Source organism: Anabas testudineus, chromosome 23 (assembly GCF_900324465.2).
Source record: "Anabas testudineus chromosome 23, fAnaTes1.2, whole genome shotgun sequence".
In the NCBI taxonomy this organism is placed as follows: Eukaryota; Metazoa; Chordata; class Actinopteri; order Anabantiformes; family Anabantidae; genus Anabas; species Anabas testudineus.
Genome location: NC_046631.1, coordinates 3,897,709 through 3,922,618, shown reverse-complemented (window position 1 = coordinate 3,922,618; position 24,910 = coordinate 3,897,709). Strand labels below are relative to the sequence as shown.

General features: G+C 44.4%; 2 protein-coding genes across 4 annotated transcripts in view; one reads left to right on the top strand and one right to left on the bottom strand.

The window, feature by feature from the left end:
- Positions 1 to 5,580, bottom strand: part of slc5a8 (solute carrier family 5 member 8) — a 6,960-nt gene extending 1,380 nt beyond the window's left edge. Inside the window, exons 1-14 of the mRNA XM_026361990.2 lie at positions 4,790 to 5,580; positions 4,365 to 4,484; positions 3,728 to 3,793; positions 3,571 to 3,622; positions 3,391 to 3,458; positions 3,254 to 3,292; positions 2,951 to 3,066; positions 2,064 to 2,204; positions 1,735 to 1,864; positions 1,507 to 1,595; positions 1,133 to 1,242; positions 977 to 1,044; positions 519 to 605; positions 203 to 420 (exon numbers count right to left, since the gene is read on the bottom strand). Of these exons, the coding sequence (XP_026217775.1) occupies positions 203 to 420; positions 519 to 605; positions 977 to 1,044; positions 1,133 to 1,242; positions 1,507 to 1,595; positions 1,735 to 1,864; positions 2,064 to 2,204; positions 2,951 to 3,066; positions 3,254 to 3,292; positions 3,391 to 3,458; positions 3,571 to 3,622; positions 3,728 to 3,793; positions 4,365 to 4,484; positions 4,790 to 5,023 (1,538 nt within the window). The 5' untranslated portion in view covers positions 5,024 to 5,580. The remainder of the gene's footprint in view (positions 1 to 202; positions 421 to 518; positions 606 to 976; positions 1,045 to 1,132; positions 1,243 to 1,506; positions 1,596 to 1,734; positions 1,865 to 2,063; positions 2,205 to 2,950; positions 3,067 to 3,253; positions 3,293 to 3,390; positions 3,459 to 3,570; positions 3,623 to 3,727; positions 3,794 to 4,364; positions 4,485 to 4,789) is intronic.
- utp20 (UTP20 small subunit processome component) overlaps positions 1 to 24,910 on the top strand; it is a 27,062-nt gene extending 2,152 nt beyond the window's left edge. Inside the window, exons 1-61 of one of the 3 annotated variants that reach the window (XM_026361972.1) lie at positions 7,204 to 7,393; positions 7,669 to 7,749; positions 7,868 to 7,934; positions 8,062 to 8,194; positions 8,283 to 8,471; positions 8,551 to 8,632; positions 8,775 to 8,912; positions 9,118 to 9,273; positions 9,383 to 9,535; positions 9,629 to 9,763; positions 9,899 to 9,976; positions 10,082 to 10,260; positions 10,367 to 10,519; positions 10,651 to 10,739; positions 10,836 to 10,941; positions 11,041 to 11,191; positions 11,303 to 11,365; positions 11,466 to 11,633; positions 11,729 to 11,805; positions 11,900 to 11,979; positions 12,124 to 12,376; positions 12,479 to 12,664; positions 12,843 to 12,933; positions 13,076 to 13,161; positions 13,723 to 13,848; positions 14,293 to 14,459; positions 14,577 to 14,785; positions 14,992 to 15,135; positions 15,229 to 15,308; positions 15,437 to 15,672; positions 15,765 to 15,909; positions 16,009 to 16,096; positions 16,232 to 16,375; positions 16,542 to 16,595; positions 16,687 to 16,839; positions 16,926 to 17,081; positions 17,205 to 17,345; positions 17,430 to 17,567; positions 17,664 to 17,803; positions 17,914 to 17,996; positions 18,080 to 18,402; positions 18,483 to 18,622; positions 18,809 to 18,965; positions 19,105 to 19,203; positions 19,311 to 19,478; positions 19,700 to 19,866; positions 19,954 to 20,101; positions 20,203 to 20,319; positions 20,429 to 20,599; positions 20,725 to 20,856; positions 20,956 to 21,066; positions 21,155 to 21,304; positions 21,650 to 21,832; positions 22,597 to 22,728; positions 22,826 to 22,958; positions 23,059 to 23,243; positions 23,329 to 23,400; positions 23,496 to 23,780; positions 23,867 to 23,993; positions 24,075 to 24,220; positions 24,331 to 24,910. In XM_026361972.1, coding sequence (XP_026217757.1) covers positions 7,343 to 7,393; positions 7,669 to 7,749; positions 7,868 to 7,934; positions 8,062 to 8,194; positions 8,283 to 8,471; positions 8,551 to 8,632; positions 8,775 to 8,912; positions 9,118 to 9,273; positions 9,383 to 9,535; positions 9,629 to 9,763; positions 9,899 to 9,976; positions 10,082 to 10,260; positions 10,367 to 10,519; positions 10,651 to 10,739; positions 10,836 to 10,941; positions 11,041 to 11,191; positions 11,303 to 11,365; positions 11,466 to 11,633; positions 11,729 to 11,805; positions 11,900 to 11,979; positions 12,124 to 12,376; positions 12,479 to 12,664; positions 12,843 to 12,933; positions 13,076 to 13,161; positions 13,723 to 13,848; positions 14,293 to 14,459; positions 14,577 to 14,785; positions 14,992 to 15,135; positions 15,229 to 15,308; positions 15,437 to 15,672; positions 15,765 to 15,909; positions 16,009 to 16,096; positions 16,232 to 16,375; positions 16,542 to 16,595; positions 16,687 to 16,839; positions 16,926 to 17,081; positions 17,205 to 17,345; positions 17,430 to 17,567; positions 17,664 to 17,803; positions 17,914 to 17,996; positions 18,080 to 18,402; positions 18,483 to 18,622; positions 18,809 to 18,965; positions 19,105 to 19,203; positions 19,311 to 19,478; positions 19,700 to 19,866; positions 19,954 to 20,101; positions 20,203 to 20,319; positions 20,429 to 20,599; positions 20,725 to 20,856; positions 20,956 to 21,066; positions 21,155 to 21,304; positions 21,650 to 21,832; positions 22,597 to 22,728; positions 22,826 to 22,958; positions 23,059 to 23,243; positions 23,329 to 23,400; positions 23,496 to 23,780; positions 23,867 to 23,993; positions 24,075 to 24,220; positions 24,331 to 24,486 — 8,451 coding nt within the window. In that variant the 5' untranslated portion in view covers positions 7,204 to 7,342 and the 3' untranslated portion in view covers positions 24,487 to 24,910. Of the gene's footprint in view, positions 1 to 7,203; positions 7,394 to 7,668; positions 7,750 to 7,867; positions 7,935 to 8,061; positions 8,195 to 8,282; positions 8,472 to 8,550; positions 8,633 to 8,774; positions 8,913 to 9,117; positions 9,274 to 9,382; positions 9,536 to 9,628; positions 9,764 to 9,898; positions 9,977 to 10,081; positions 10,261 to 10,366; positions 10,520 to 10,650; positions 10,740 to 10,835; positions 10,942 to 11,040; positions 11,192 to 11,302; positions 11,366 to 11,465; positions 11,634 to 11,728; positions 11,806 to 11,899; positions 11,980 to 12,123; positions 12,377 to 12,478; positions 12,665 to 12,842; positions 12,934 to 13,075; positions 13,162 to 13,722; positions 13,849 to 14,292; positions 14,460 to 14,576; positions 14,786 to 14,991; positions 15,136 to 15,228; positions 15,309 to 15,436; positions 15,673 to 15,764; positions 15,910 to 16,008; positions 16,097 to 16,231; positions 16,376 to 16,541; positions 16,596 to 16,686; positions 16,840 to 16,925; positions 17,082 to 17,204; positions 17,346 to 17,429; positions 17,568 to 17,663; positions 17,804 to 17,913; positions 17,997 to 18,076; positions 18,403 to 18,482; positions 18,623 to 18,808; positions 18,966 to 19,104; positions 19,204 to 19,310; positions 19,479 to 19,699; positions 19,867 to 19,953; positions 20,102 to 20,202; positions 20,320 to 20,428; positions 20,600 to 20,724; positions 20,857 to 20,955; positions 21,067 to 21,154; positions 21,305 to 21,649; positions 21,833 to 22,596; positions 22,729 to 22,825; positions 22,959 to 23,058; positions 23,244 to 23,328; positions 23,401 to 23,495; positions 23,781 to 23,866; positions 23,994 to 24,074; positions 24,221 to 24,330 lie in introns of those variants that run through there. The other 2 variants (XM_026361971.1, XM_026361973.1) reach the window with 2 other exon arrangements.

Sequence of the window (24,910 nt, the reverse complement as noted above, 5' to 3'; positions counted from 1 at the left end):
CTACTGTGCAAGAATCTTCACAGATGTACTGTGTGAGGGCCATTTATTCAATAAATAAATGTCTAACACAAAACATTTTTCTAACATCTCATACATGTTCCAGTTTAAATGTTGAATTTTACATCCATATAAGCTTAACTGTGGCCTAAATAGTGCAAATAATAACAAACCAGTAATTGCTCACAGGCAGTTACACACTTACCTGTCGTCTAGGTTCTGTTCTGGGGCTGTGGTGATGAAGGTGGGTTGGGTTGGCAGAGCAGTTGACGTCCAGTTGAGACTTTCTGCAGTGGTGAAGTTACAGCCCTCAGTCATCAGTGCAAGAGGTCGGGTCATCTCAGGAGAAGGAGGGTACAGCCTGGCACCGGTGCTCACCCACAGGGACACAATCAACCCTGATATAAGACCTGTCACCGCTCCCTAGAAAGCATTAATTGAGTTTAAAAGTGACATCCCTATATTGTGAAGCAGGCCAGAAAAAATATATTTTAGAGTGCTGGATCAGTTAAGTAACTTACTTTGGAGTTGGCAAATGGACAGAGAAAACCCAATGTGAACAAGCCAAGTAAAGGACCTCCAATGACCCCAAAAATACTGACGGCTGCCTGTATAAATAGCCATGTATGAGTCAAATTGCAGGATTAGTTCCTACAAATCATAAACCTCACACAGATACTGTTTTTTTTTTTGAGACATACATTTGTGTTTCAACAGCGTAACAATAGTATGACCACCACAGGTCAGTGAGGCCACTGAAGAGGAGGTGTCACTGACCACCTCTGGAAATGTTTTCTTTATTATGTGTTAATGACTTGATTCCCTGATACCAACCTACTGTTCAAGCCAATTCAAAAGAATACAATGAACTACTGTCTCATAAACTGTATGGACTCCTGCATAATTAGAAAATAAATAATCATATGTAATTTTAGTTTTAAACAGTGCTTAAAAAAATATGATTCTTAAATCACTTTACCTGCAAAATCCCCCCCATTAATGATGCCAGTCCAGCCATTGCGATGCATAAAGCCCCATACATGAGACCTGCAAACATCATAACCTGACATATAAGCTTTCTAATCCAAATAGTGTGTAACAGCTGTATTCTTGCAAGGAAACAAAATCTATTTACTTAGTCCTTTTGAGATGAAGGAGAGGTGCTTCTCAGACATTTGAGTGTGCGGTTTGATCAGATCCTCTACTGTCACTGCAGCCAGAGCATTGATGCTGGTAGACACTGTGCTGGAGTTGATACACAAAACAGCTTAGTCATAGAAGATCCAACTTAAAATAAACTGTTAGTCCCTATTTGTAGCACTGAATATGAGCTGAGATGCTGAGCGAATGTATAATTGATAAAGAAAAGTGACACAGACCTTATATATCTTACAATATATTTTTACTGTAAATCCAATTAGTGCCAATGCTTTATAAAAATAACGTGGTGAGGCTTAAAAAACGTGAATGGATCTGAGGAGAAGAGCAAATGTAATGCTGAGTATTAACCTTAGAGATCCACTATATACTGCTGCAACAAACAGTCCAGGAAGGCCAGGATAGTTTCCCATGATGTCCATTACCAAATATGGCATCAGCTGTAGAGGAGGTGTGACAGTAGAATGATAGATCATCAGGAAATGAATGCTTGAATGCTTCCATGCAGTGTACTGACATGTATGTTTTGCTAAGCGACTTAATATGGCAGCAGACCTGCTACGCCTGCCTTCATCCTACCTGATCTGGTGCAGAAATCCAACCAGCTGTCCAAGGGTCACACGTCTTATACACTGAGTAAATGCACATTCCTGCAAACACTGAGCATAGCAAGATGAGGCACAGGCCTATCAGGTTTATGTACAGTGATCTGGAAAAAAGAAAACACACAGACATTCAAGATAAAAACACTGGGAAATGCTCAATGGCAACATCAAAAAGATAAAAATTAAATGTATGTGTTTGACTTGTGCTCATTTCCATTCAATTTAAGTGATGTGCACACTGAGGTTATTGCCAGATGTCCTCTAAGAGGTGGTAAATGTGTCCCCAAGTAAAACGGGACTCACAGTCGAGCATGAGTGACGCTCTTGCAGGAGATGTATCTCTGGACCTGAGCCTGGTTGATTCCATAGATGCTGACCCACACAAAAGTCCCACCAATGGTTATAGTCCAAAAAGTGTGTCTCCTCGTAGGTTTGGTGTCAAAGCTGATGAAACACAAAACAAGAAGTAATTCATTTTCAACAAAATGCTGTTTGTGCTTTTTTAATCCACTCATTTAGAAGTTTACCAGGAAACCTGGATCTGGAAGAGATTCCAATGTAAACGCTAGAGGTGTTGTATTATGAGTTGATATTATGATTTAGGATAAGTAATCTCAGGAAGACAGATGTCTTGCAATAAAAACTGGGACATTAATAGTGTGTGGCATGTGCCTGTGTAAATGCTGTGATCAACTACATGCCTAGACTAATAATAAGAACAAATATAATATCTGTCAACAGTGACAACCAGAACTTAAATATTTGCTAGATCACATAATATATTAGATGATCATGACTGACTTAATATCTATAATCCTCAGAGCAACTGCAGCAAAGGATACAACTTTTGTCTCCTCCAAATTAAGAAAAATATCATGAAACTGTTAAAACAGGACCATCAGATGTGACCTTGTATGGTTTATTTGGTTTAGAGTTGCAGATTTATGAGCTGAAAAAAACCTTTCAGCACCGTGGAGAGAGACAAAATAAAGAGTTTGACTGTTTATTTTGACTGACTGTGAAGCTTCTTTTGTTGCCCTGCAGTGGCCAAACACAGGAATGACAGGGCTGACATGCCATGGAAGCATTCAGTCTTTTGCAATGAGCTTTACTCTATGAGCATACGTTGATGAAAAATGTACTGTTCAACAGCGACCCAGCACCTTCATATTTGTGTTCATTATACTCACTCCCAAAAATTGAGTCGTCCTCCTTGTTGCGAGTCTGAAATGATGGGTAGAATTCCACCTTGTAGCTCCACAGACTTGATGATGACAGACAGAAAGCCTGCAAGCATGACACCAAGCTGCAGACAAAAATATAGATAATTACTGGGGCGGTTTTGTATGTGGCTAATTTCTAGTGGTGATCATTGTGTCTTGCTGAGGTTGCCAGATTGTTGTGTGTGCAGCAATCCCTTGCAAGTGCGCCAGATTGTATTAGTAGTATGACAACAGCCACAGGAGAGGTTCATTTGTCATCTAGAAGCCTACCTGAAAGACATCGGTCCACACTACTGCTTTCAGACCACCCTGTAGCAAAGTAGACGAGAAATAGGAGTCTATACTGTGTCCAGGACACTGCATTTTATGTGTGCACAGCTAAATTCAGTTGAGCATTTTCTACATACCAGTGTGCAGTAAAAGGTGCAGACAACACCTGTGGAAATGACTGCCCCCCACAGATTCATACCAGTGACTGCAAAGAGATGAAGATTAGAGAGAGCGGTCACTCAACTGCACAGCATCAAGCAGCTTTAAGTGCCCTTGTGTTTCATGAACCTGACCACTGTGGACCGAAACCAACATACCCTGGTTTAAAGCTAGCGCTGGGGCATAAATGACAATTCCAGTGTAGAGGATCTGTGACAGAGAGAGGAATCATGGCAGCATCAATCGCGGTCGTGTGTCACATTTGTGGCTTGAGTGTAAAGCCTGCCATTATGTGGTGACTGGCTTCTTACTCACGGTCTGTGCGATGAAGAACAGAGTTCCCAACAGGCGTGTCAGTCTGTTGAAACGCAGCTCCAGATACTGCAGAAGAGACAGAGAAGAAAAGACTATAGTCAGCCACGATCCATTTAGATCTGTGTTATCTGATCTGATTTACATACAAAAAGAAAACACAGCATCCAAGTGTTCCTGAAGGTGAGGGGATTGTTCTTATTGATCAGATCTGAACTTTGGACATTTATTACCCTTGATTCATGTTTGTGCCTGTTCCTTGACCACTTATATATCACGCTTTCTAATAATGTGTTACATAACAACAGCTCGGACTCTTCCTTCCTAACTCCATCTCATTCTTTCTACAAAACAACTAGAATGTGCTCTTTGGTGCTTCAGTGTAAATTTTTAACAATTCTTACACCTTTTATTTGCACAGAAAAACAACAGCCAACAAAAAATCTGGGTCAGTTTCTCTTGCACTCTACGTCACCCGAGACATTTTTCTCATGCTTTCACGGATATCACGGAAATAGAATAGAAGGACAACATTGCAAAACATCAGAAAGCAGAAATCCACATCACGGACGTCACACAAACGAGTATCAACACTGTAAAATAGCTAAAGCCCAAATCTTCTAATCTGAAACACACTCACCTCATACGTGCTGGTGATGGCCAGCCTGTAAAAGACCGGGAGAAAGACCTCAGAGGTGACCAGCATCGTCATGACATAGGCAACACAATAATATGCAATACTGGCTCCGTATTTGTATACCTAAGAAGGAGGGATTGAGAATCAGTAATACTTTTTTAAAAAGGAAAAAGAAAGACAAGAAATTGACAAGCAAACACCATTAAAGTCACAAAAAGTAACTCATGTGTGTCTATCCCCCACCTAGCAGCAATTACTGAGGGAGTGAAGTCATCATCAGTGAGCATCACTTGTGGAGTTTTATATAAAGCCATATTTTTATATTTTGTATTGTTTTTTTTTACTCAAGGTCTTAGGGGCTATAAAACCCACGCTCCCAACTGCATCAAGTAAGTCAGTTCTTGTATTTGTCTCTACCATAACCTTACCTCAGCTGGGTTGGACAGCACCGTGATAGCTGACATGAAGCTGGCAGTCAATGACATGGAGACTGGCAGGGCTGTTAGTCTGCGGCCCCCCATCAAGAAGTCCCCTGTGCTTCTTTGGCCCCTGTCTGCCCAAGCGAAGTAGACGCCGACTGCGGCAGACATGAGCAATACAAGCGCAAACACCATATAGTCTGCCGCGACAAAGGAGCCAGATACCAGTGAGTTCCCTGACATTTTGCTGGAAGTCAGACTAAAACTACAAACAGAACTCTTGAGGAACTAGTTCAAACTGCCCCATGTGCTCTACAATCACGTACAGATAGGTTAAAATCTTGGCACATCACCTCTCATTCAACACTGACCTGGAAGCAGGACTGAAACCTTTTATGTGTCTGTGATAGAGAGAGAGAGGAGGAGAGAGAGAAAGGAAGGGAGGGAGGGAGAGTGAGTATTCCAGGTATGCACATGAAGTCAACATGAGAATGAACTGTTCTAAACTGGTCATAAAAGCTGTCATCAGTACAGACTGTGTGTCCACTTTGTGCTTTTCACTTGTCTTTCTAGTTGAGAGGACCCTCGCTGACATGCTGTATTCCCTAATCCTCACAATGATGGAATCCAACTAACATTTTGACGCACACACGCAATCGTGTCTTTTGAAACTGTTCAAAAACATATTTGTGATATCAGTTTCCACTTTGTATCCACCGTTATTAACCCGTCTTGTGCTCGTGTTTGCACAGTGCCTATCGTTGGCGTGTACAGTACAGTATTTTTGCAACGACAGCACTTTTTTACATTTCCTTCACTTACCAAAATGTATTCAAGTGGAGCAGTTATGTGAATAAAAATGAAAGTATTGGAATAAATAAATGTTTTCCTTGATCATGTCTCCAACGCACCAAATTCTCATTTGCCATTATCTTTCTGCACAATAAACTATGGTTTTGTTTTGATTATTTATAAAATAGGTGGTTTTAAAAAGGTGGGAGACTTCAAACTCATACTTTGGTTTCTGCACAAAGTAATGTTCAAGGACTTCTCTCAGGATCCTACCAAATAATTTACAGTTCTTGTGTGTTTTAGTTTGACATTAGCAGCATACAGTAAATACGTAACCATACCGATCACAAAAAGAAAGAGAATGTGAACCTGTTTGAATGCCCTGCTTTTCTGAATTAGTTTGTCATCTGGGTCACAATGTAACAAACACAATGTGATTAAATAAATATGACTTTCTTGTATCTATGTCAAACATTCACAGTGCAGGCGGCAGAAAAAGTAGGTGAACTTGACTTTACTAAGTGACTCAAAAATCTAATGACACACATAACTAAAAACAGGTTCCCAGAGCTGAAACCACACACTTTAGTAAAATAGAACCAAGACCAAAAAAGTCACATCTTGTATTGATGATAGGAGAGTTGGACTGCAACGTAAAGTCTTCTCCAGCACATCCCAAGGATTCTCAATGGGGTTAAGGTCAGGACTCTGGGGTCAATCCATTTGTGAAAATAATGTGTAATGCTCCCTGAACCACTCTTTCAAAATTTAAGCCTGATGAGTCCTGGCATTGTCATGTTGGAATAGGTCTGAAACATCAGGGAAGAAAAAATCCATTGATGGAATAACCTGGTCATTCAGTATTTTCAGGTAGTCAGCTGACCTCATTCTTTGGACACATAATGTTGCTGAATCTAGACGTGACCAACTGCAGCAACCCCAGATCATAACACTGCCCCCACAAGCTTGCACGGTAACCTTTGACATTTCTGAAGCAGATTCATTTTTTTTATCTTTTCCACAACCACAGGATGTGTCTTCCAACATGTTTGTTTAAGAAATAAGATGCTACTCACTGCGTCAGTTAGGGTTAAATAACTTGTTGGCAGCTGAAAAATAATCACCCATGCAGTAATTATCTATCTGGAGGCTCTTCAAGTTAAATCAAGGTTGTGCCTTTTTGTTTGTTTGTATGTTTGTTTGTTTTTTGGACAGACAGTATATTTAAAAAGCTTTTTATTCATTTTTTCTGGGGGGTTGTTGGAATTTAAACTCCTATGCCAGTGAATTGTGGATTATCTTATCATTACTGTTTTATAGTTAACATCATTAAAAAAGCTAAAGAAAACCACCCATAATATTTCTTTATTTTATTAGCACATTTTTTATATGTGGGTTTACTATTCACCCTGCTTCCCTGCTGTCCGAATATGTTTACCATCCCAAAGTATAGCTAACAGGTTCGTTTATTCAATTGTTCATTTCAACGTTGACTATCGAGGAACGAACTCGGAAACAATATGGCGTGAAGCCTCTGGCGAAGGCGGAAGTAAAGGTCGCATTACTCTCTCGCTCCGTGTCTTCTCTTCGCTCAACACGCGGAGAAAACCACTCCCATAATCCTCTATTCATCATGGCGGCCCCCTGATGTCGGCGTGTGTGTGTAAACAGTTGCAGCCGAGAGAAGACTCACTTAGTTGATTTAATGAGGCGTTTAAATCGCGCGGCAGCTGGAATATAATTAGTGTTTTACCAAAGGAGGAAAGAAAAATGAAGATCAAATCCAAGTCTTCGTATCACAAATCGGAGAACACCTACAGGGTGAGAGGCTACAAACACTTCAGCATGATGCTAACAGGGTAGCATGGATACAGTGGACATAAAGCTAATATGTTAAAAGAACATAAAGTAGCTTTTTGTTGTTTTATATGCAGGTTGTACCTAAACACGTAGTTGAATACCTTATTCATTTTACACTGATCATACAGTTATTAGGTAGATGGCATTTAACCCACAATCACTGATGCTTTTATATTCACAGTATCATTTTGTGATTTTGTGAATCAGATGAAGAATTTTTGACTTGTCTATTTCAGTTTCTCACTTTTGCTGAAAGACTTGCCAATGTCAACATCGATGTCATCCATCGTATCGACAGGACTGGTTCCTATGCTGAAGTATGTACAGTCAACAGTCATGGCACCTTCATTATTCCTCTCATTGAGACTTTCCTGTTTTTATGGTTTCATGCTGATTGGTAATCTTTTTTTTTTTTTTTTTTTGCTCTCGATGCAGGAAGTCGAAACATACTTTTCTGAAGGGCTGACAAAATGGAGAGACCTCAACTTGACAGAGCATTTTAGTATGTACAGTATACTTCATAAGTACTGCAACACTTTCTATATGTTAACCTTGTGTTAACTGAGATGTTATGAATAAAATGCTCTACTTCGAAATCTGAGGAAAGATTTTGTGTGTTTCCTTCACAGCTGCCTTTTTGAAAGAAGTGTCCAACAAGAGCCAGTCGTTCAACATGCTGGTTTTCCATCAGAAGTTCATAGTGGAGAGTCTGAAAACGCACCTGGCAGTGAAGAACAGTTTGGCCTACCAGCCGCTCCTGGAGTAAGTCCTCTACGATGTTTAGTGTGTGACTTATGTTCCCCAGTTAATGAGTAGACATGTGACGTACTAACTCGCCCCCTCCCACCAGCCTGGTGGTGCAGCTGGCTAGAGACCTGCAGACCGACTTCTACCCCCACTTCCCCGACTTCTTCATTCTGATCACCTCGCTGCTGGACACGAAGGACACAGAGATCCTGGAGTGGGCTTTTACGTGTCTGTCCTACCTCTACAAATACCTGTGGAGGCTCATGGTGAAGGACATGACCAACATCTACAGGTGAGAGAGATGGATCTTGCAGCCTTATCAGACTGCACATCATTTTAAGTGTAAAGTAATACTGCTGTCTGCTTCACAGTTTGTACAGCACGCTGTTGGCACACAAGAAGGAGCACATCCGCAAGTTTGCAGCAGAGAGCTTCTCTTTCTTGATGAGAAAAGTATGTTATTCACATGTGAGACTACTTGTTTTGTGTCTGCATCTGTTTTTTTTTTTTGTAGTTTTTCTTTGCAGCATTCACTTGTTTATTGTGTTTCTGTTGTTTGCTGTAATAAATGAACTTTTTCTTTTCCATTGCACAGGTCCCAGATCTTGATGCCCTGCTGACTCTTGTGTTCTCAGACCTGCAGCAGTACCCAGACAAGGCGGAGGGAGCAGGCCAACTGCTGTTTGAGATGTGTAAAGGAGTGCGAAGTATGTTCCACTCCTGCGCTGCAACTGTGAGTCTCTAATCCAGGGAGTGGGTTTCGTTATCTGTGACCATAATGTGACTGTGACGTCCAACAGCTGCATTTACTTCAGAAATTTAAAGCTTAGTGTGTAAATGAATTGAGTCATTGAAGTAATAAGTGACAGTGCTGTATGACCATATACAGTGATGCTGAATCATCTTCATTTTCTGTTTTTCTACACTTGTGTCTCCAGGCTCTACCTGTGGCTTTGCGTAAGCTCGGCCCCACAACCAATCCAGAGGTGTCTCTGCCGTGGGATGCTGTCCGGGACGCTCTGGATTATATGGCGCAGGCTGCATCCAGTTACGTTGATAGAGAACACTTCCTGGTTTTGTGGGAGTCCTTACAGGTTAGGATAGAACACGCAGAGCAATATTTCCAACTCCTAAGAACGTTAATGTCAGTTTTCTTTATTTTACGTCAAATGCCTTTTGATGGTGGTGTGTCCCCGCACACAGGTCAGTGCAGTGGAGGTCCTTAATAGAATGGAGGCGAAGGGGGAAGAGGCTTCCGAAGCAACAGATCAGCTGGAGAGGCTGCTATTTATTTTCCACACACTGGTCTCCCACAGGGATGGAGCCAAGGTCACCAAGCCAGAGGCTGTCTGCCAGGTAAGACGGAGAAAAGATTTTATTACATACAAATGACATCTTACACCATTTGTGTGTGTTTTCATCATTTAATGTGGTTTCTTGTGGTTGCAGACGGTGTTGCGGTTGATTCAGAGCTCTGCTCTGACCGTCTCCTGTTCACGTCTTCTGCTCCAGATCATCTCGTCTCTGCTCCTAGGGGAGAATATTATCCTGCCTAAAGCACTCATACAGGAGACGGTTCAAAAGGTGGCTGTGTGTTTGTGCATATTTGTATAAGAGCGGGTGTACATCTGTGTGTTTGATCAAAGTGAACGTGTATGGAGTGTGTGTGTGTTTATATGTAGTTATTTGCATTTCACACTCTCTCTTTTTTTTACTTAGGTGTTTATCAGTCCGGTGGGGCAAGACCTGATACTTGAGTTCACTAAGGAGATGTTCACCATGAAACAGTTTGAACAGGTGAGTTGTAAGTAGAGATACATCCACTGTTTTCCCTCTGTCCTAAAAAAAAACCAAAAAAAAAACACCCTGACACTAACTTCGGTCTCATCCTCTCTTCTCCAGCTCTTCCTCCCCAGTCTACTACATTTCACAGCTGGGCTGTTTGGCCGAGGAGATGTCCTTTCTCGCCACTGTGGCCTGGATGTTCTGGTCAGTCTGATCCTTGCCAAAGCCCCACCCCCCACAGATGGCTCAATGGCCTTCGAAACCTACCCACTACTCTTCACCGGACAGACAGCGGGGTGAGATGTTACCCTATATCTCAAGTGACTGAGCATAGATAATCATCCTTTGTTTGATTTAGGCTAATGTTTTAATTTAAATGAACTGTTTTCTCCTGTTGAGCAGTAAAGAGACAAACCAGGCCAGCAGCACGACATCAGAGCAGCCAGCAGTACCAGAGCTGGTGCTGTCTCTTATCACATTTCCTGAGCAACAGAGCCAGAGCATCACCGACCTGTCGCTGCCTTGGGCCACCCTCGTGCTGCTGCCACACCTCAGGTAACACAAATGCTCCCAGTGTTTCACTCCCTCAGAGTTCTCGCTCGTGACAGTTTCTTTCGGAAAGGTGTTCTGCAGACTGAGAGATTATTAGAACAGAGCTACATTTATTCTGTATTTGTTTTTTTCAGACCTCTGGCTCCAGCTACTGTCGTTCCTGCTGTGACCACTTTCTTAAACCACCTGCTGAGTGAGATTGAGGGTGAAAAGCTGGGGAAAGGTCTGTCTTTTTGTTCCTTTTTGAATTTTTATAGAAGAAATTATGTTTTTTTTAAAAGACTGACTATAGTTCTGCTCTCCCTGCTTTGTTCTCCAGCTGGTCTGTTTGTCGCCAGACAGGCCCTGAGCTGCCTCCTTAGCCTTGATGGCTCTGCCCAGCTTCTCTCACTGGTAACTGTGGACAAGATCACTTCAATCCTGAGGTGTGTGTATAGCATCTACATCTTCCCAGTTATAAAACATATGTATTTGTGCCTCTGCTTCATTTATTCCAGTGGCTGTTTTGTTTATCATCATTACAGGAAGTTTCCCACAGATCTGTCAGCTCTGCTGCTTGCAGACCTCTACTACACTCGCCTGTCGCTCAGCGGTGTTTCTGAACATCTGTCCCACAGTGCACTGCTGGAGGTCTACCAGATTCTACACACCAACCTCTCCTCCAACATCTCTAAGGTAGCATCTCATTTCTACCTGAAGTTTCAGAAAGTGATAGAAGAGTCAATCAAGAGTTTCCAAAATATGTGAAGAACCGTTTTACCACAGATTTATTGTTGTATCTCTCAGATCCGACTGCTGACTCTGAGGATTCTCTCTCAGTTTGAGGCCGAGCTCCCACCACAGACCGAGGTGCGACTGTCAGTCCAGATTCTCAGGAAACTACATCATAGTTACAGTAATCATGAGCTTGTGCACTGATTTCTGGTACCGTGTCTTGTCCTCTGTTTAGGGTGAGGAGTATGTGGAGGTGCAGCCGGTGTTTGCCGTTTGCTTGCAGGCTGAGCTGGTGCCGGCTTCGGTTCAGGACTACAGAGAAAAGCTGCTTCACCTGCGGAAGCTGAGACATGACCTGGTGCAGCGAAGCTTGCCGCAGGGGCCACCGAGCACCTTCCAGCAGGTGGAGATAATATTTGGGTGATAAGGTTGGAGATGTGTTTTAACCAGTGTGTTGTCAAAATCAGCAACTTCCCATTTTCACTCCTCTCTCTTCAGGTGCCTCTACGTTACCTCATCGCAATGATGTTTGTCAACTTCAGGCCTCTGTGGGACGCAGTCATTGAGCTTGTTGTGTGAGTGTAGAGGTTCCAACCTTTTCCCAAATAAATATAATGAATATTCCAAATATTGCAGCACCCATTTGATGGATTTCTTCCCTCCTCACAGGAGTCATGCAAGAGGGATGGACAACAAGGACTTCTGGAGGGTTTACCATGAAAACCTGGAGATGGTGGCAGGGCTAGCTGGTAAGACCGTGTGCAGGGCTGCAAGATTCTGGTGCATCATAATTTCCAGTGTTCAGCCTAAATGAACACGTTTGCGTTGTGGGTGTTTAGCAATACATGCTAAGGGATATATATTTATATGAATTTCCTTTCTCTATGTCACAGAGAAAGAATTTCAACAGGACAGCAATAACGAAGAAGAAGAGTCCGGTCATCAGGACGAGCCCGGCTGTGATGTCATCGAAAGCGGGGATGTGGGGGTGCTGTTCCTGGAGCAGCTGAAGCTGACGACTGACCCCAATGAGCGGACGGACTTCCCCAACTTCCGCAGTCTGCTGTGGCGCGCTATGGCTCAGTTCCCCGACAGGGTGGAACCACGAAGCCGGGAACTGAGTCCTCTGCTGCTCAGGTTTATGAGGTCAGTGCATCCAGAAAGTATTGACAGCGCTTAGCTTTGACCACATTTTGTTATGCAGGGTTTAGTTGGGAAAGAAAAAACTTGATGATTTTCTTCTGGCAGGAATGAGTTTTACCCCGCCGACCTGCTGGTGGCACCCACTCAGGACCTGAGGAAGAGCAACGACGCTGCGACGGAGGAGCCTGGAATGGCAGCGGAAGAAGAGGAAAGAGAGGAAGTGGAGCAGGAGGCGGAGGAGGAGGAAAGCAGACAACAGAGGAAGGCACCTCCAAAAAGAGCTGCTGCCAAGTAAGATGAATGATCAAGAATGTTCTGTCACAGCCTTCAGACTGATTTCATTGCTTTTGCAACACTGTAAAATGCCTGAACGCACATCTACTGGGTCGTCTGTAGAACACAGACAGCATTTGTAACGGCTTGACTGTGTTGCGCTTTCATTGGATGCGTTTTTTTTTTCCTCTCACAGGCAACTTATTGCCCACCTGAAGGTATTTGCCAAATTCACCAACCCTCGCGCTCTCTACCTGGAGAGCAGCCTCAGCGAGCTCTATAACCAGGTAAACCTCAAACATCATTGATGTTGTCTTCTCTGTTCCTTAAGATGAGAATGTAGAGTGATTTAGCTGTGATTTTACAAGATGATGGAACACATTTTTAAGCCATGCCAAAAAAGATATATGTATATGTCCCCGTTTTCAGTTGCTCTGTCATCAGGACCAGCAGATTCAACAAGTGGCGCTGGAATGTGTTCTCACATATAAAGACCCCTACATAGTACCATACAAGTAAGAATCCATCGATCACCTTATGAGATGAAGCATCAACCTGCCTCTCTCTCTCTCTCTCTCTCTGTCTCTCTCTCATTGTGAGCTTCTTCTTTGATAAGCCCGTGTCATCAGCTGTCTATGGTTACAGATGGAGGAATGTTAACCTCCGCCTCAGCTCTCACTCTGCCTGACATTATACCTCCAACAGTTTGTTAGCGGCCTATCCAGTGACCATACTTTCAGCATAGCTGTAGACAGACGTGTGGTTTCAGGGAAGTTTTGCATTACAGATGATTCTATGTGTGGCTCTTTGTTCAAGATCAGGCTGCCATAGCGACCTGCTTTCAGCACAGTGACCGGGTAAAGACTCTGTGATTCAGACTGGGTCCTTTATACAGTTTTTGCATCCCATCTACTTTATGTGCCACTCAGTTTATGTTTAGCAGTAATTAAATTCAAACAGCAGCACTATCGAGCACATGTGGAGCTTCTTTAACACAGATGTGCAGATTTGTCATGGTGTTTTGACCTTTGTTGGTGTGTGTTTGTGTGTGTGTGTGTGTGTGTGTGTCTGCTCAGGGAGAACCTTGAAAGGTTACTGAACGACAAACACTTCAAAGAGGAGATTGTCCATTTCAACATATCTGAGGAAACAGGAGTGGTTGATGCTTCACACAGAGCCAGACTCATTCCGCTGCTCATGAGGTACTGTCTGCAGTGTATGTGTGTGTACATACAGTTTATTTTTATAGCAAAAATATTTTATATTTTTATATTTGATTGTCGTTCTGCATAAGGACTGCTAGCAAACTATTGTTTAGACTGGCTAAGAACCACTCTCTATTCTAAAGGCACTCCCCTAGGATTTATAATAACAATAAACACACATGCAAGGACGGTTCATAATTAAATTTCCTTTCATCTGCTATAAATCAGCGGTTACAATCAATCATGTAAACAGTGTTTACACATTCTAATTGTGCTTTTCCATACGCTGATGATGCAACAGTGTCAGTGGCTTTGCCCCAAGACTGTTTTATATATAAATATGCAATTGTATTTTAATTATGTTCTTTATTTTCCTCTAATATAAAACTAGGAGGGTTTTTGCAGATGTTTTTAACCTTTGATATTCTGTCAATGACACAGGCTCCTGTTTGGGCGTTTGCGCAGTAAAGCAGGCAGTAAGTTCCAGGGGAAGGCCAGCGCCACCTCCCGCTCCTCCATCATTCTGCGTTTCCTGGCTGGTTGCCAGGCGGAGGAGCTGGGAATGTTCATCGACCTGCTGCTTGAGCCCGTCTCTCATCACAGCCAAGGTAAAAAACTTAAACTAGAGCTCCCCAGGTACTCCAATATAAATGTTAGCATTTAAATAGTATAGGTTCCCTTGTCAATGTTTTCTTCTCTGTGCGTGTCTGTGCGTGTGTGTTAAGGTTCCTGTCTGGCAGCAGTCGAGAGGGCAGTAGCTGAGACAGATGTGGGGGCTGTTCTGCCGCTGGGTCGTCAGCACAGTTTGCTCAACATCATCAATGTAGTGATGCAGAAACTGGGCCACCTCATATACATCTACCTCCCCAAAGTGCTGCAGATCCTACTGTGTCTCACCGCCTCCGTGTCCGCCGTCCTGGACAAGAGAGAGCAGGTAAACAGGACGGGGACGACCTGCAACCCGAGAGCGTCCTAAAAATGTCTGATTTCATTAGTTGGATACAGCTACTTGGTACTTTTAAGAACTGAAGCTCAGTGAGGACACAGAGATTATTAATGAAATGATGTGATGTGATGTCATGTGAAGGCCTGAAAAACAGAGTGCTGACCTGTTGCTGTTCCTCCTCTATCGCTCTGCAGTTACGTCCAGGTTGCATCAATCCTCTCAAGAACCTGAGGCGACTCGGCCTCCTGAGGATCCACGACTTCTTTGACTGCTTCGACTTCTATAGCTTCAGCGCGGACGAGCTGGACGCTGTCTTCCAGGCTGTAGTGTGGCCTCAGGTATGTGTTCCATACAGCTTTTGTTGTCTTGTTTGCTTGTTGTTTCTTTTCTTTAAAACCTTTTTAATCTTTAAACTACATTTGTTTGTGCAGGTGTGCCGCCTCCCCACAGAGAGCCCTTACTCTCCAACCCCTCTGCTGAAAATTATCCATGTGTGGTGCAAAAATCACAGGTCAGTGTCACCTCTCCGCCTGTCTTATCACCATCACATTGCTCATCTGTCTACGGGAACTAGTTTATAAGTTAACAGTAGTTTTAATTCAGAGTAAATTAAAGTATAAACCTATCTGTCTGTCTCAGATTCTACCCCCTCCTGGCCAAGCAGAGGCCAAACCACCCAGAGTGCGATGTGCTCCTGAATGTCTTTGCCCTCCTGTTGGCCAAGAACGCCTCTCCAGTCACAATCGGCGTTGTAATGGATGTAGCCGAGTCCCTAGCGACCACAGAGGACTTTGTTGCCTCAGAGACTGAGACAGAGCTGAATGTGAACAGCTGTGTGTTCCCAGAGCCTGAAGACGGAGCCCTCATCACTGCAGGTTATTACAGAAATACGCCTTATTTCAGCCACATGAAACCTTCCTCCTAACTCCCCTGCGAGGGTTAAATGTCCAAGCTGTATCTCTTCCAGATTCGTTAACTCTGGGCTCCAGGCTGCTGCTGCCTCACATCTCCACCCTGCTGCAGTACCTCAGTGGAGTCGTACGCAACACCGACAGACTCAAGAAGAAGAAGTTCAGGGCTCAGGTGGCCAAAGAGCTCAACATTCTCTCCAAGTTAGTGTTTTTATCATAGCAAAGCTGCAATTCATGCAAAAGAATCCCCAACAGCTCACATCATGTCATTTCATTAAATTGTTTGTGTCACTCTGCCAGGGTCAGTCGATTTGTGAGTGACAAGGAGCAGAGCTCAGTCCTCATCGGCCTGTTGCTCCCCTACCTCCAGAAGGGCAACAACCCTCAAGTAAGATTTACAACTTAATATTTGTGCGTGCTAAACGTTAATGTCTCATGTTAGCAGTGGTTTAACGTATGATATCTTTATGGCAAACTTAATTTAAGTTAGTTATATTAAGTGTACATCACTTTTTTATTTCAGGAGACAGAAATCGACATCCTGGCCACCATACAGAACCTGCTGCGTCAGTGTGTGCAGCCGTCCGCCTTCCTGCGGCCGATCAGCAAACTCTTTTCCGTCATCCACAACAAGCTGCCCAGACAGGCCCTCACCAACGTCTTCCAGGTACCACAGACACCCTGAAATATTTTGTCCATATGCTCATAGTCGAAACCATGTGTGCTGAATGTGTCTAGTAGAAGATGACAGAATTGGTGCAGGTGTAGATTCACGCTGGTCCAGACTCCAGGACAAATATTCTGTTCTTTTAATGTCTCTGTGTACTTTTCAGACTCTGTCCGATCTGGAGCCTTCACTCACGTACATCACTGAATTAGCAACAAAGGTAAGATTAGCTGATATATTTCTAAAATATCTTGTTATTTACACACCTGAAGATCAGTAACACCGTGCTGTGTTCTGCTTACTCCCTCCAGCTTAACGCATTTGACAGTCGACACTTAGATGAGATCTACTTCGACGTGCGGCTGACGGCTTTCCAAGAAGCTACCAGGAGAATCAAACACATGCAAGCTTTGGACCTGGACTACATCAGCACTGTCATACATAACTGTTTCCACACCTATGAGGTCAGTAGACAGATGGTACGGGTGTACTGTCTAATGTAACAGCTGTAGTGTAAGAAGATTTTAATAATGTCCCTTTTTCCATGTAGATTGGTGACATGTCGCTGGCAGACAACGCCACCTTGTGTATGTCCGCAGTCATTACCCAGCTTGCAGCAATCAAAGCCGGAGAGCAGCTCTACAAAGACGTTGTGCAACACACTATCCTGGATGCTGTGCACAAGGGGCTCCGCAGCAAGACAGAGGTACAAACACACACAACTGCTCTAACTTCTGAACTCATCCCAGCTGAATCAAACGTGAAAGCTAAACTAAACTAAATCCTAGTCCTCTGTTCCTCTTCTCTTCTCCTTTTCTAATCTTCCCAGAGTGTTCAGCATGAATACACCAGTGTACTGGCCTGTTTGGTGAAGACGTTTCCCTCCAAGAAAGAGTTCAGAGACCTGGTGCAGCTCACCAACTACAGTGATCCAGAGTCTGACTTCTTTGAGCACATGAAGCACATCCAGGTTGGAAACCACGGAGAGTCACATTGCTTCTTTTATTTCTATACACATCGCACCACAAACAAACCTTTTCTGCTTTCCTTTTAGATCCACCGTCGGGGTCGTGCCCTGAGGAAACTGGCCAAGCAGCTGACTGAGGGCAGCGTGGTGATGACATCCCGCTCTCTCCAGAATTACATCATGCCGTACGCCATGACTGCCCTGCTCGACGAAAAGATGCTCAAGGTGATTCGTGCGCTCAGCCGCCTTTGTGGAAAACAAATCTGTAGCAAACACTAGCTTGTCAGTTTGTCTGACCCCTGTTAACCTCCCGTACTGCAGCATGAAAACATGACCTCAGCATCAGTGGAAGTGGTGGGCGCAGTGTGTCGCAGGCTGACCTGGTCCAAATATCTCTACTACCTCAAACACTTCATCCACATCTTACAGACTGCACAGGCTGAGCAGAAACTAGCTGTGAGGTAGGGCTGTGTGCGTTTGTGTGTGAGTGCGCTTCTAAATGGCTGTTCCTTAACTAGTTAACGTTTTTAACCATTGGCTATGTGCCTGTACTCTCCCCCCCAAACTCCAGTTTGCTAGTCACAGTTCTTGAGGCGTTCCACTTCGACCACCAGACTCTCAGCAGAGAAATGGAAGCTGCAAAGGCGAGAGAAAGTGAGTGACTAAAGATAAATAGATCTGTGTTAATGAGACAATAAATGGATGATTTAAAAAATCAACACATCTTTGATAAGTAGGGAGTGCTGTGGTCAACGCTGAGGATGAAGACGCAGCTGCAGCAGATGAATCAGATGCTAGCGATGATGAAGAGCCAATGGAGACTGACACTAAGACTGCTCCTGATGCCCCTATGGAAGTGGACAACCACGATGAAGAAAAAGATGGCGTCACTTTGAACGTGGCCACCACCGAAGCCATCGGGACAGCGGCTCTTAAAGCTGCTGCGATGGCCAGCGGGCTGCCACAAAGCAAAGAGGAGCTGGAGTCTCTGATCAGCACCATCCACCAGACCGTTAATGACAGCGTGCTGCCGCGTCTGCACAAGTGTCTCACCGCAAAGGTACAATGTGCGACACACACGTATGGTAGAGTTTCATCACTCGAAGCGGTGGTATAACAGTGATGATGTGTGTCGTGTAGGTGAAGCGTGACGAGGAGCATAAAGCCGTCAAGTCGAAGGATGTGAAGGATGATGAGGTGGGCAGGATACCGATAGCCTTTGCTATGGTCAAACTGATGCAGACTCTGCCTCCGCACATCATGGACACCAACCTGCCAGGGTACGTGTGTTTTTAAATCTCCAGCTGGGGTTGTATGTAGGGAAAGCAACTAGCAGTAAATCTGCCACTGCTCCATTGCTTTTTGTTGACAAAATGTGATGATGTTCCGTATGTTTTATTTTTTCAGATCATAAATCAGTATTATTAAATATGTATTTAGTAAATATTTGATCGTGTGTTATTCAGGATCCTGATCAGGGTGTGTGTGCTGCTGAGGAACCGTTTCCAGGAGATCCGTGACGTAGCAAGAGGAACACTGGTGAAGATCATTGAGACACTGGGCTGCAGGTACCTGCACTACCTGCTCAAAGAGATGCAGAGTGTGCTGGTGAAGGGCTACCAGGTTGGAACACACACACACACACACACACACACACACACACACACACACACACACACGATTGCAAACATGTGAATGTTACAAAGACATGTTAATGTTGTTGTCTGCGGGCTCATCTGTTACTCTGTTTCCTACCACCCAGGTCCACGTTCTGACCTTTACAGTGTACCAGCTGCTGTCAACCCTCAGTCCAACCCTGAAAAGCGGTGATCTGGATTCCTGCATGAACATGCTCATTGATGTAAGAGCGTGTTTTTCACTTCCACGTGAATCAGAAACTTTTCATTGTTTAATCTAGATTGGGGTTGATGTATGAATTCAAATGCCGTTTACATTTGTTTTCTTTAGATCTTCAACAACGAGCTGTTCGGGTCTGTGGCGGAGGAGAAGGAGGTTAAGGGGATCGTCTCCAAACTGATGGAGGCCCGACACAGCAAGAGTATGGACTCCTACGAGCTGCTGGCCCAGTTCTGTAGCAAGGACAGCGTGACCAAGCTTGTACTGCCGCTGAAGGAGGTGAGGGAGTGTTTTGAGAAACAGAAAAAATGACACGTAAGGCATTGTTGTAAAGAATGTCTCCGTTTAAAATAGTCACATTTTATTTGTGTTGTGAGTTAAATAAACCTGTTAATTAAAAAGTTCTTCTCCATTCAGTATAAAAAATAAGAGGACTGTGTGTCCATCCAGCTGACTAACCATGCGATTCTGCCTTGTGTCTCTTTTTATCCTCCCGTTAGATCCTGGAGACGTCATCCAGTCTCAAAGTGTGTAACCGTGTGGGCGCCGTACTGCGGCGACTGGTCCTGGGTCTGCTTGTTAATGGGGGCATGACTTCCCAGGATATCCTGCTGCTGAGCCACGGCCTGGTCAGCCAGAGTCTGCCGCTGCTCACCAAGAGAGACCGGTAAATTCACACACACTCTCCAGCTCACATCAAAATACAGCAAATCAATTTTTATCCATCATTTCTGACACTCTTGTGCACTGGTAGAGAGAAAGCTTCGGCTCAGCCTCCCCCAGACCCAAGACTGCCTCCTCCCAGCTGCTTGCTCCTGCCTCCTACTCCCAAGAGGGGGGGTAAGAAAGCTCCGGTCAGCAGTCGGACTAACATGCACGTCCTCGTAGATGCAGGCCTCAAGGTGCACACTGAAACTCCAACCATTCAATGATCCCATAGAAGGTTTTATTAGCATTATATAGAGACTGTTCAAGTCTTTATAATTGTCCATCTGTTTCCCAGCTGCTCCACCTGAGTCTGAAGAAATCCAAAGTGACGTCATCAGAGGCGTCAGCTCTGGAGATGCTGGATCCTTTTGTCGTGCTGCTCCTCGACTGCCTCGACTCCATGCATGTCAAGGTACCGCAGTCTGTTAACACGCTCGCTCCAGCTATGAGCACGGGTGGAGCAAAGCCAGAATTTCGAATTTAACTCCTCACCACATTCTGCACCTTCTGCTCCCTCCCAGGTGATCACTGAGGCTCTGGTGGCGTTCACTTGGCTGTTGAAGTTCCCGCTACCAGCAATACAGCAGAACGCCAGCCAGTTGACAAGGCAACTCTTTGTGCTGCTCAAGGATTACTCCAAGGCCGGAGCTGCCCGTGGAGAGAACTACCAGTTGGTTCAGAACTGCTTCAAGGTAGTACTCGCTATATAATGAATACACACTTTCTGCAGAAGAAAGAAATCAAATCATTTATAGTGGAATTAGCATTTTACGTTGTGCAACTGCTCCAGTTATATTGTTTAATTCATGTCTGTCAGGCCATCACTATACTTGTGAAGAACGTCAAAAGCAACGAGATCTCCGAGACACAGCTGCAGGTGTTGCTAGGATACGCTGAGGAGGACATCTACGATCAGTCTCGCCAGGCCACCGCCTTCGGCCTGCTGAAGGTAACAGGTGGAGCTCAAGTGAAAATGTTGTCACGGGTGGTTGAAGAGAATCACCTGCCGAGCTGTGTGCTGACATGTGATTTGTGATGCGTCCTCCAGGCAATTCTGTCCAGGAAGCTCATTGTTCCAGAGATGGAGGAAGTGATGAAAAAAGTGGCCAAGCTGTCAGTAACTGGCAGCAACGCTATGATAAGAGTCCACTGTCGACAGGTAAATCAAGCACAATTACATCTACCGAAGGAGCGCTCCACTTTGTCGAGTTCAAGCAGTTAAAGGAAAGTGTTGTTGTGTCGTGTAGATCTACCTGAAGTACCTGCTGGACTACCCGCTGGGACGGAAGCTCAGAGGGCACCTGGACTTCGTGGTGGCCCAGCTGAACTACGAGCACGACACAGGCAGAGAGTCTGCGCTGGAGATGCTGGCGTACATCTTCCAGACTTTCCCTCAGGTTAGTTTCCCCTCATATAGACGTACAGGTGCTGGTCATATAATTAGAAATTGATTTATTTCCCTCAATTCTATTCAAAAAGTGAAACTTGTACATTATATTCAAGCATTACACACAGACTGATATATTTCAAGTGTTAATTTTGATGATTAGAACTGGCAATTAATGAAAAACCCAAATTGCATGAATATATTCTACAAGTTTCACTTTTTGAACAGAATTAGTGAAATAAATCCACTTTTTGATGATATTTTCATTATATGACCAGCACCTGTATAAGAACAAACCACAGGCCGGTCTGTTAGTCTGCCCTTTACCTACATTATGTTGTTTTATTTTGTTTAGACATTACTGTTGCAACACAGCGGCCTGTTCTTCGCCCCGCTGGCCCTGGTGGTAGTAAACGATGATTCGGCACGCTGTAAGAAAATGGCCTCCATGGCAATCAAGGCCCTGTTGACCCACCTGGACTTGAACCACCAGAACACCCTGTATTCTCTCGTTAACACCTGGCTGAATGCAGAGAAGGTACAACACCCACTGATAAGTGTTGTTTTTCTTCCAGTCTTCTGTGATTACTGCACTCTTCTGGACAGAGATCAGTTGGAGCCACTTCTCTCAGCTTCGGAAGTTACAGCCCTGTGTTAGTGTGTGTGTATCTGTGTGTTTTAGGAGTCTGTATTAAACACAGATTGATCATCACATTCTCGTATTGTTTTCATCATCTCTGTGAGCAATGAGCCTTCCTGGATCTGATCTAGACTGAGACCATTTAACACCTCTGCAGGTGTTTTGAGTTAATTAGCTGATCAGAGCCTCACTTCCTGGTTAACCCATGTACATATGAATCTAGCTATGTTGGTAGTTCTGTAGCTGCACTCTCCTTCACCCTGTGTGGCTCTCAGGTATTTAACTTCTTATTAATAGTAACTCTCTCTCCAGGTCTTCTGTCTGTCGCCCTGATCTTCTGCTCTTCTTCTATTTGACTCCACTCTCTCATCTTCTCCACTCTCTAACTGCTAGTCCCCTAGTCTCTCCTCACCCGGGAATCGAACCCAGGTCTACCAACCCCAAGTCAGTAGTGTTACCCACTAGGCTATCTACCTATACATATGTGCTCGTGTATTCGTTTAAATATCATCGACATTTAGAGAGCGAGTGTGCAAGAGAGGATAGATTATATATATTTAGATATTTGTATTTATATTATATATATTTATGTTTGTGCACCTTACAGTTATAGTAATACTTTAGATTTGTTAAGATTGTCTCTTCACTCCTGTCGCCTACAGGCCAGCCTGCGACGTCTCGGGGCTCAGGTTTGTGGCCTGTTTGTGGAGGTGGAGGAGGAAAAGTTCGCCCGTCGCCTGGACGACCTGCTGCCCCTGCTGGAGCGAGAGATCAACCCCGACAACTACGAAGATGTAAACGTCATATTACACGCTGCGACTTGTGCAACAACATTGGAGTTTTGCAGAAAGAAAGCTTTTTTTTTTTTTTTAAACTGTGTCTGTCGTTTAGATTGAGGAGGAGCAGGAAGAGAAAGGAGCAGACCGGCTGTTGTTCAGTTACCTGACTCTCATCACCAAACTGAGCAAACACTGCGGCTTCCTGGAGCTCAACAAGCCTCATGAGACACTCATCCAAATCTGGCGTAAAAGATCCACACCCTTATTATCTTTTTTATAATTCACACACCTATAATCAACATCCATTTACTTTTTTCCTTTTACTAATCTGGGGCACATTTTTAGGTCACATCGACGCCCACTTGCGGTACCCTCACTGCTGGGTGTGGCTGACCGCCTCACAGCTCTTCGGTCAGCTGTTTGCAGCCCACCAGGCGGAGCAGCTGGTTGACATTTGGAGAGAACAGGATGGAGAGGCGTCACTTCAGTCGGTGGCGACAGCCTTCATCACCTGCAACCTGGACAAGAAGGTGAGGCCACTCAAAGTTTGCAGCGCGCTCGTGTGTGGCTTCTTCTCACAGTCTGGGCTAAATGTCTCTGTCTTCTCTTCCGTAGATACGAGAGCTGGCGTTGTCTTTCTGCCATCAGCTTCAGTCCAAGTTCCTGGATACAGCATCAGGAGAGCAGGTGGACAAACACAACTACAGCACAGCCCACCCTACTACAGTTACAGTTCAAATGAAACCAGTTTGACTGACAGCCGTGTTGTGCTTTACCCACAGGTGATTAAGAACTTGCTGTTTGTCGGCAAAGTAATCTACCAGATTTCCCCCGAGTCCGATGCCACTTTGCTTCAGGAAGGAGTGAAAGAGGAGGAGGAGGAGGAGCAGGAGAATGGTGAAGAAGAGGAGGGTGAAGAAGAGGAAGGAAAGGAGGAGAATGAAAAGGAAGAAGAAGAGGATGAAACCGACAAAGATGATCGGCCTCCTTCGCTGCTGTGGCTGATGAAGAAGCTGTCACTAATGGCCAAGAGGGAAGCAGCGTACTCTCCCAAAGTTCCCTTAAAGGTAACGTAAGAGTAACTTGGAGTGTATCTGTCCCAAGTGTGTCCAAGTTTTAATTGAATTTTCTTTGTCTCCACTCTCTCTCACAGAGAACCTGTGTGTTTAAGTTCCTGGGAGCGATGGCGATGGACCTGGGGAAGGAAAGGCTCGGCCCCTATCTCACTACTATCATCACTCCTCTGTACAGAGAGCTGGACAGTACATACGCCGATCAAGGTAACTGCTCCTTCCTGGCAAACATACGATCGTTGTCCAGGCTTTAACTCCATGTCTAACCCCTGCTCTGTCTCTGTGCAGACCCCACGCTGAAGAACCTGGCCCAGGAGTTGATCGAGCTCCTAAAGAAACAAGTAGGACTGGAAAGATTCTCGCTGGCCTTCTCTGCTGTCCAGAAGGAGTTTTCACAGAGGCGAGCGGCACGCAAACGGCACAGAGCCATGCAGGTATGACAGAGCCGAAACAGACGTAATGAATGAAACCATGCGCACACGGGCAGAAACGCCCCCAACTTCTTGGCAGTAGGGTTACATTTGTCTTCGTCTTTCTTGTCCAGGCTGTTGCTAATCCAGAAATTGCTGCTAAGAAGAAGCTCAAGAAGCACAAGAACAAAATCGAAGCCAAGAAGAGGAAGATCGAGTTTCTCCGGCCCGGATATAAAGCCAAGAAGCACCGGAGCCACGCGCTCAAAGACTTGGCCATGGTGCAGTGACCCACGTAGGTGGCTGTTCATCAAGGACACTGGGCCTGTTGGCTGGACACGACTGAGTCCGCAGATTCTACTAGTCTCACCTAAATAATGACAAGATGTTGAAATGGAAAACGTCACATTAGGCAAAGAAAGACAGAAAACAGCCGGTGGTTTGCAGAGTGCAAGAACAAGGGTGCTTTTATAAAACGACTGTTTTCTGTCCAACAGAATTGTGTATGTTAAAAAAAAACAAAAATAAAAAATGCAATCGGAAATGAGACTTGTACATAGCAGAGATCTTTGCATCACCAACGACAGCAGTCGATATGAATTGCAAATCAATTTGTTTTTCTGCTGTGAACTGACTGTAGGGTTGTCCTCAGATTTATATCCTGTGCAGTTACATGTACAATGTTTTGTAATTAAAAAAGATCTGACATTTTTA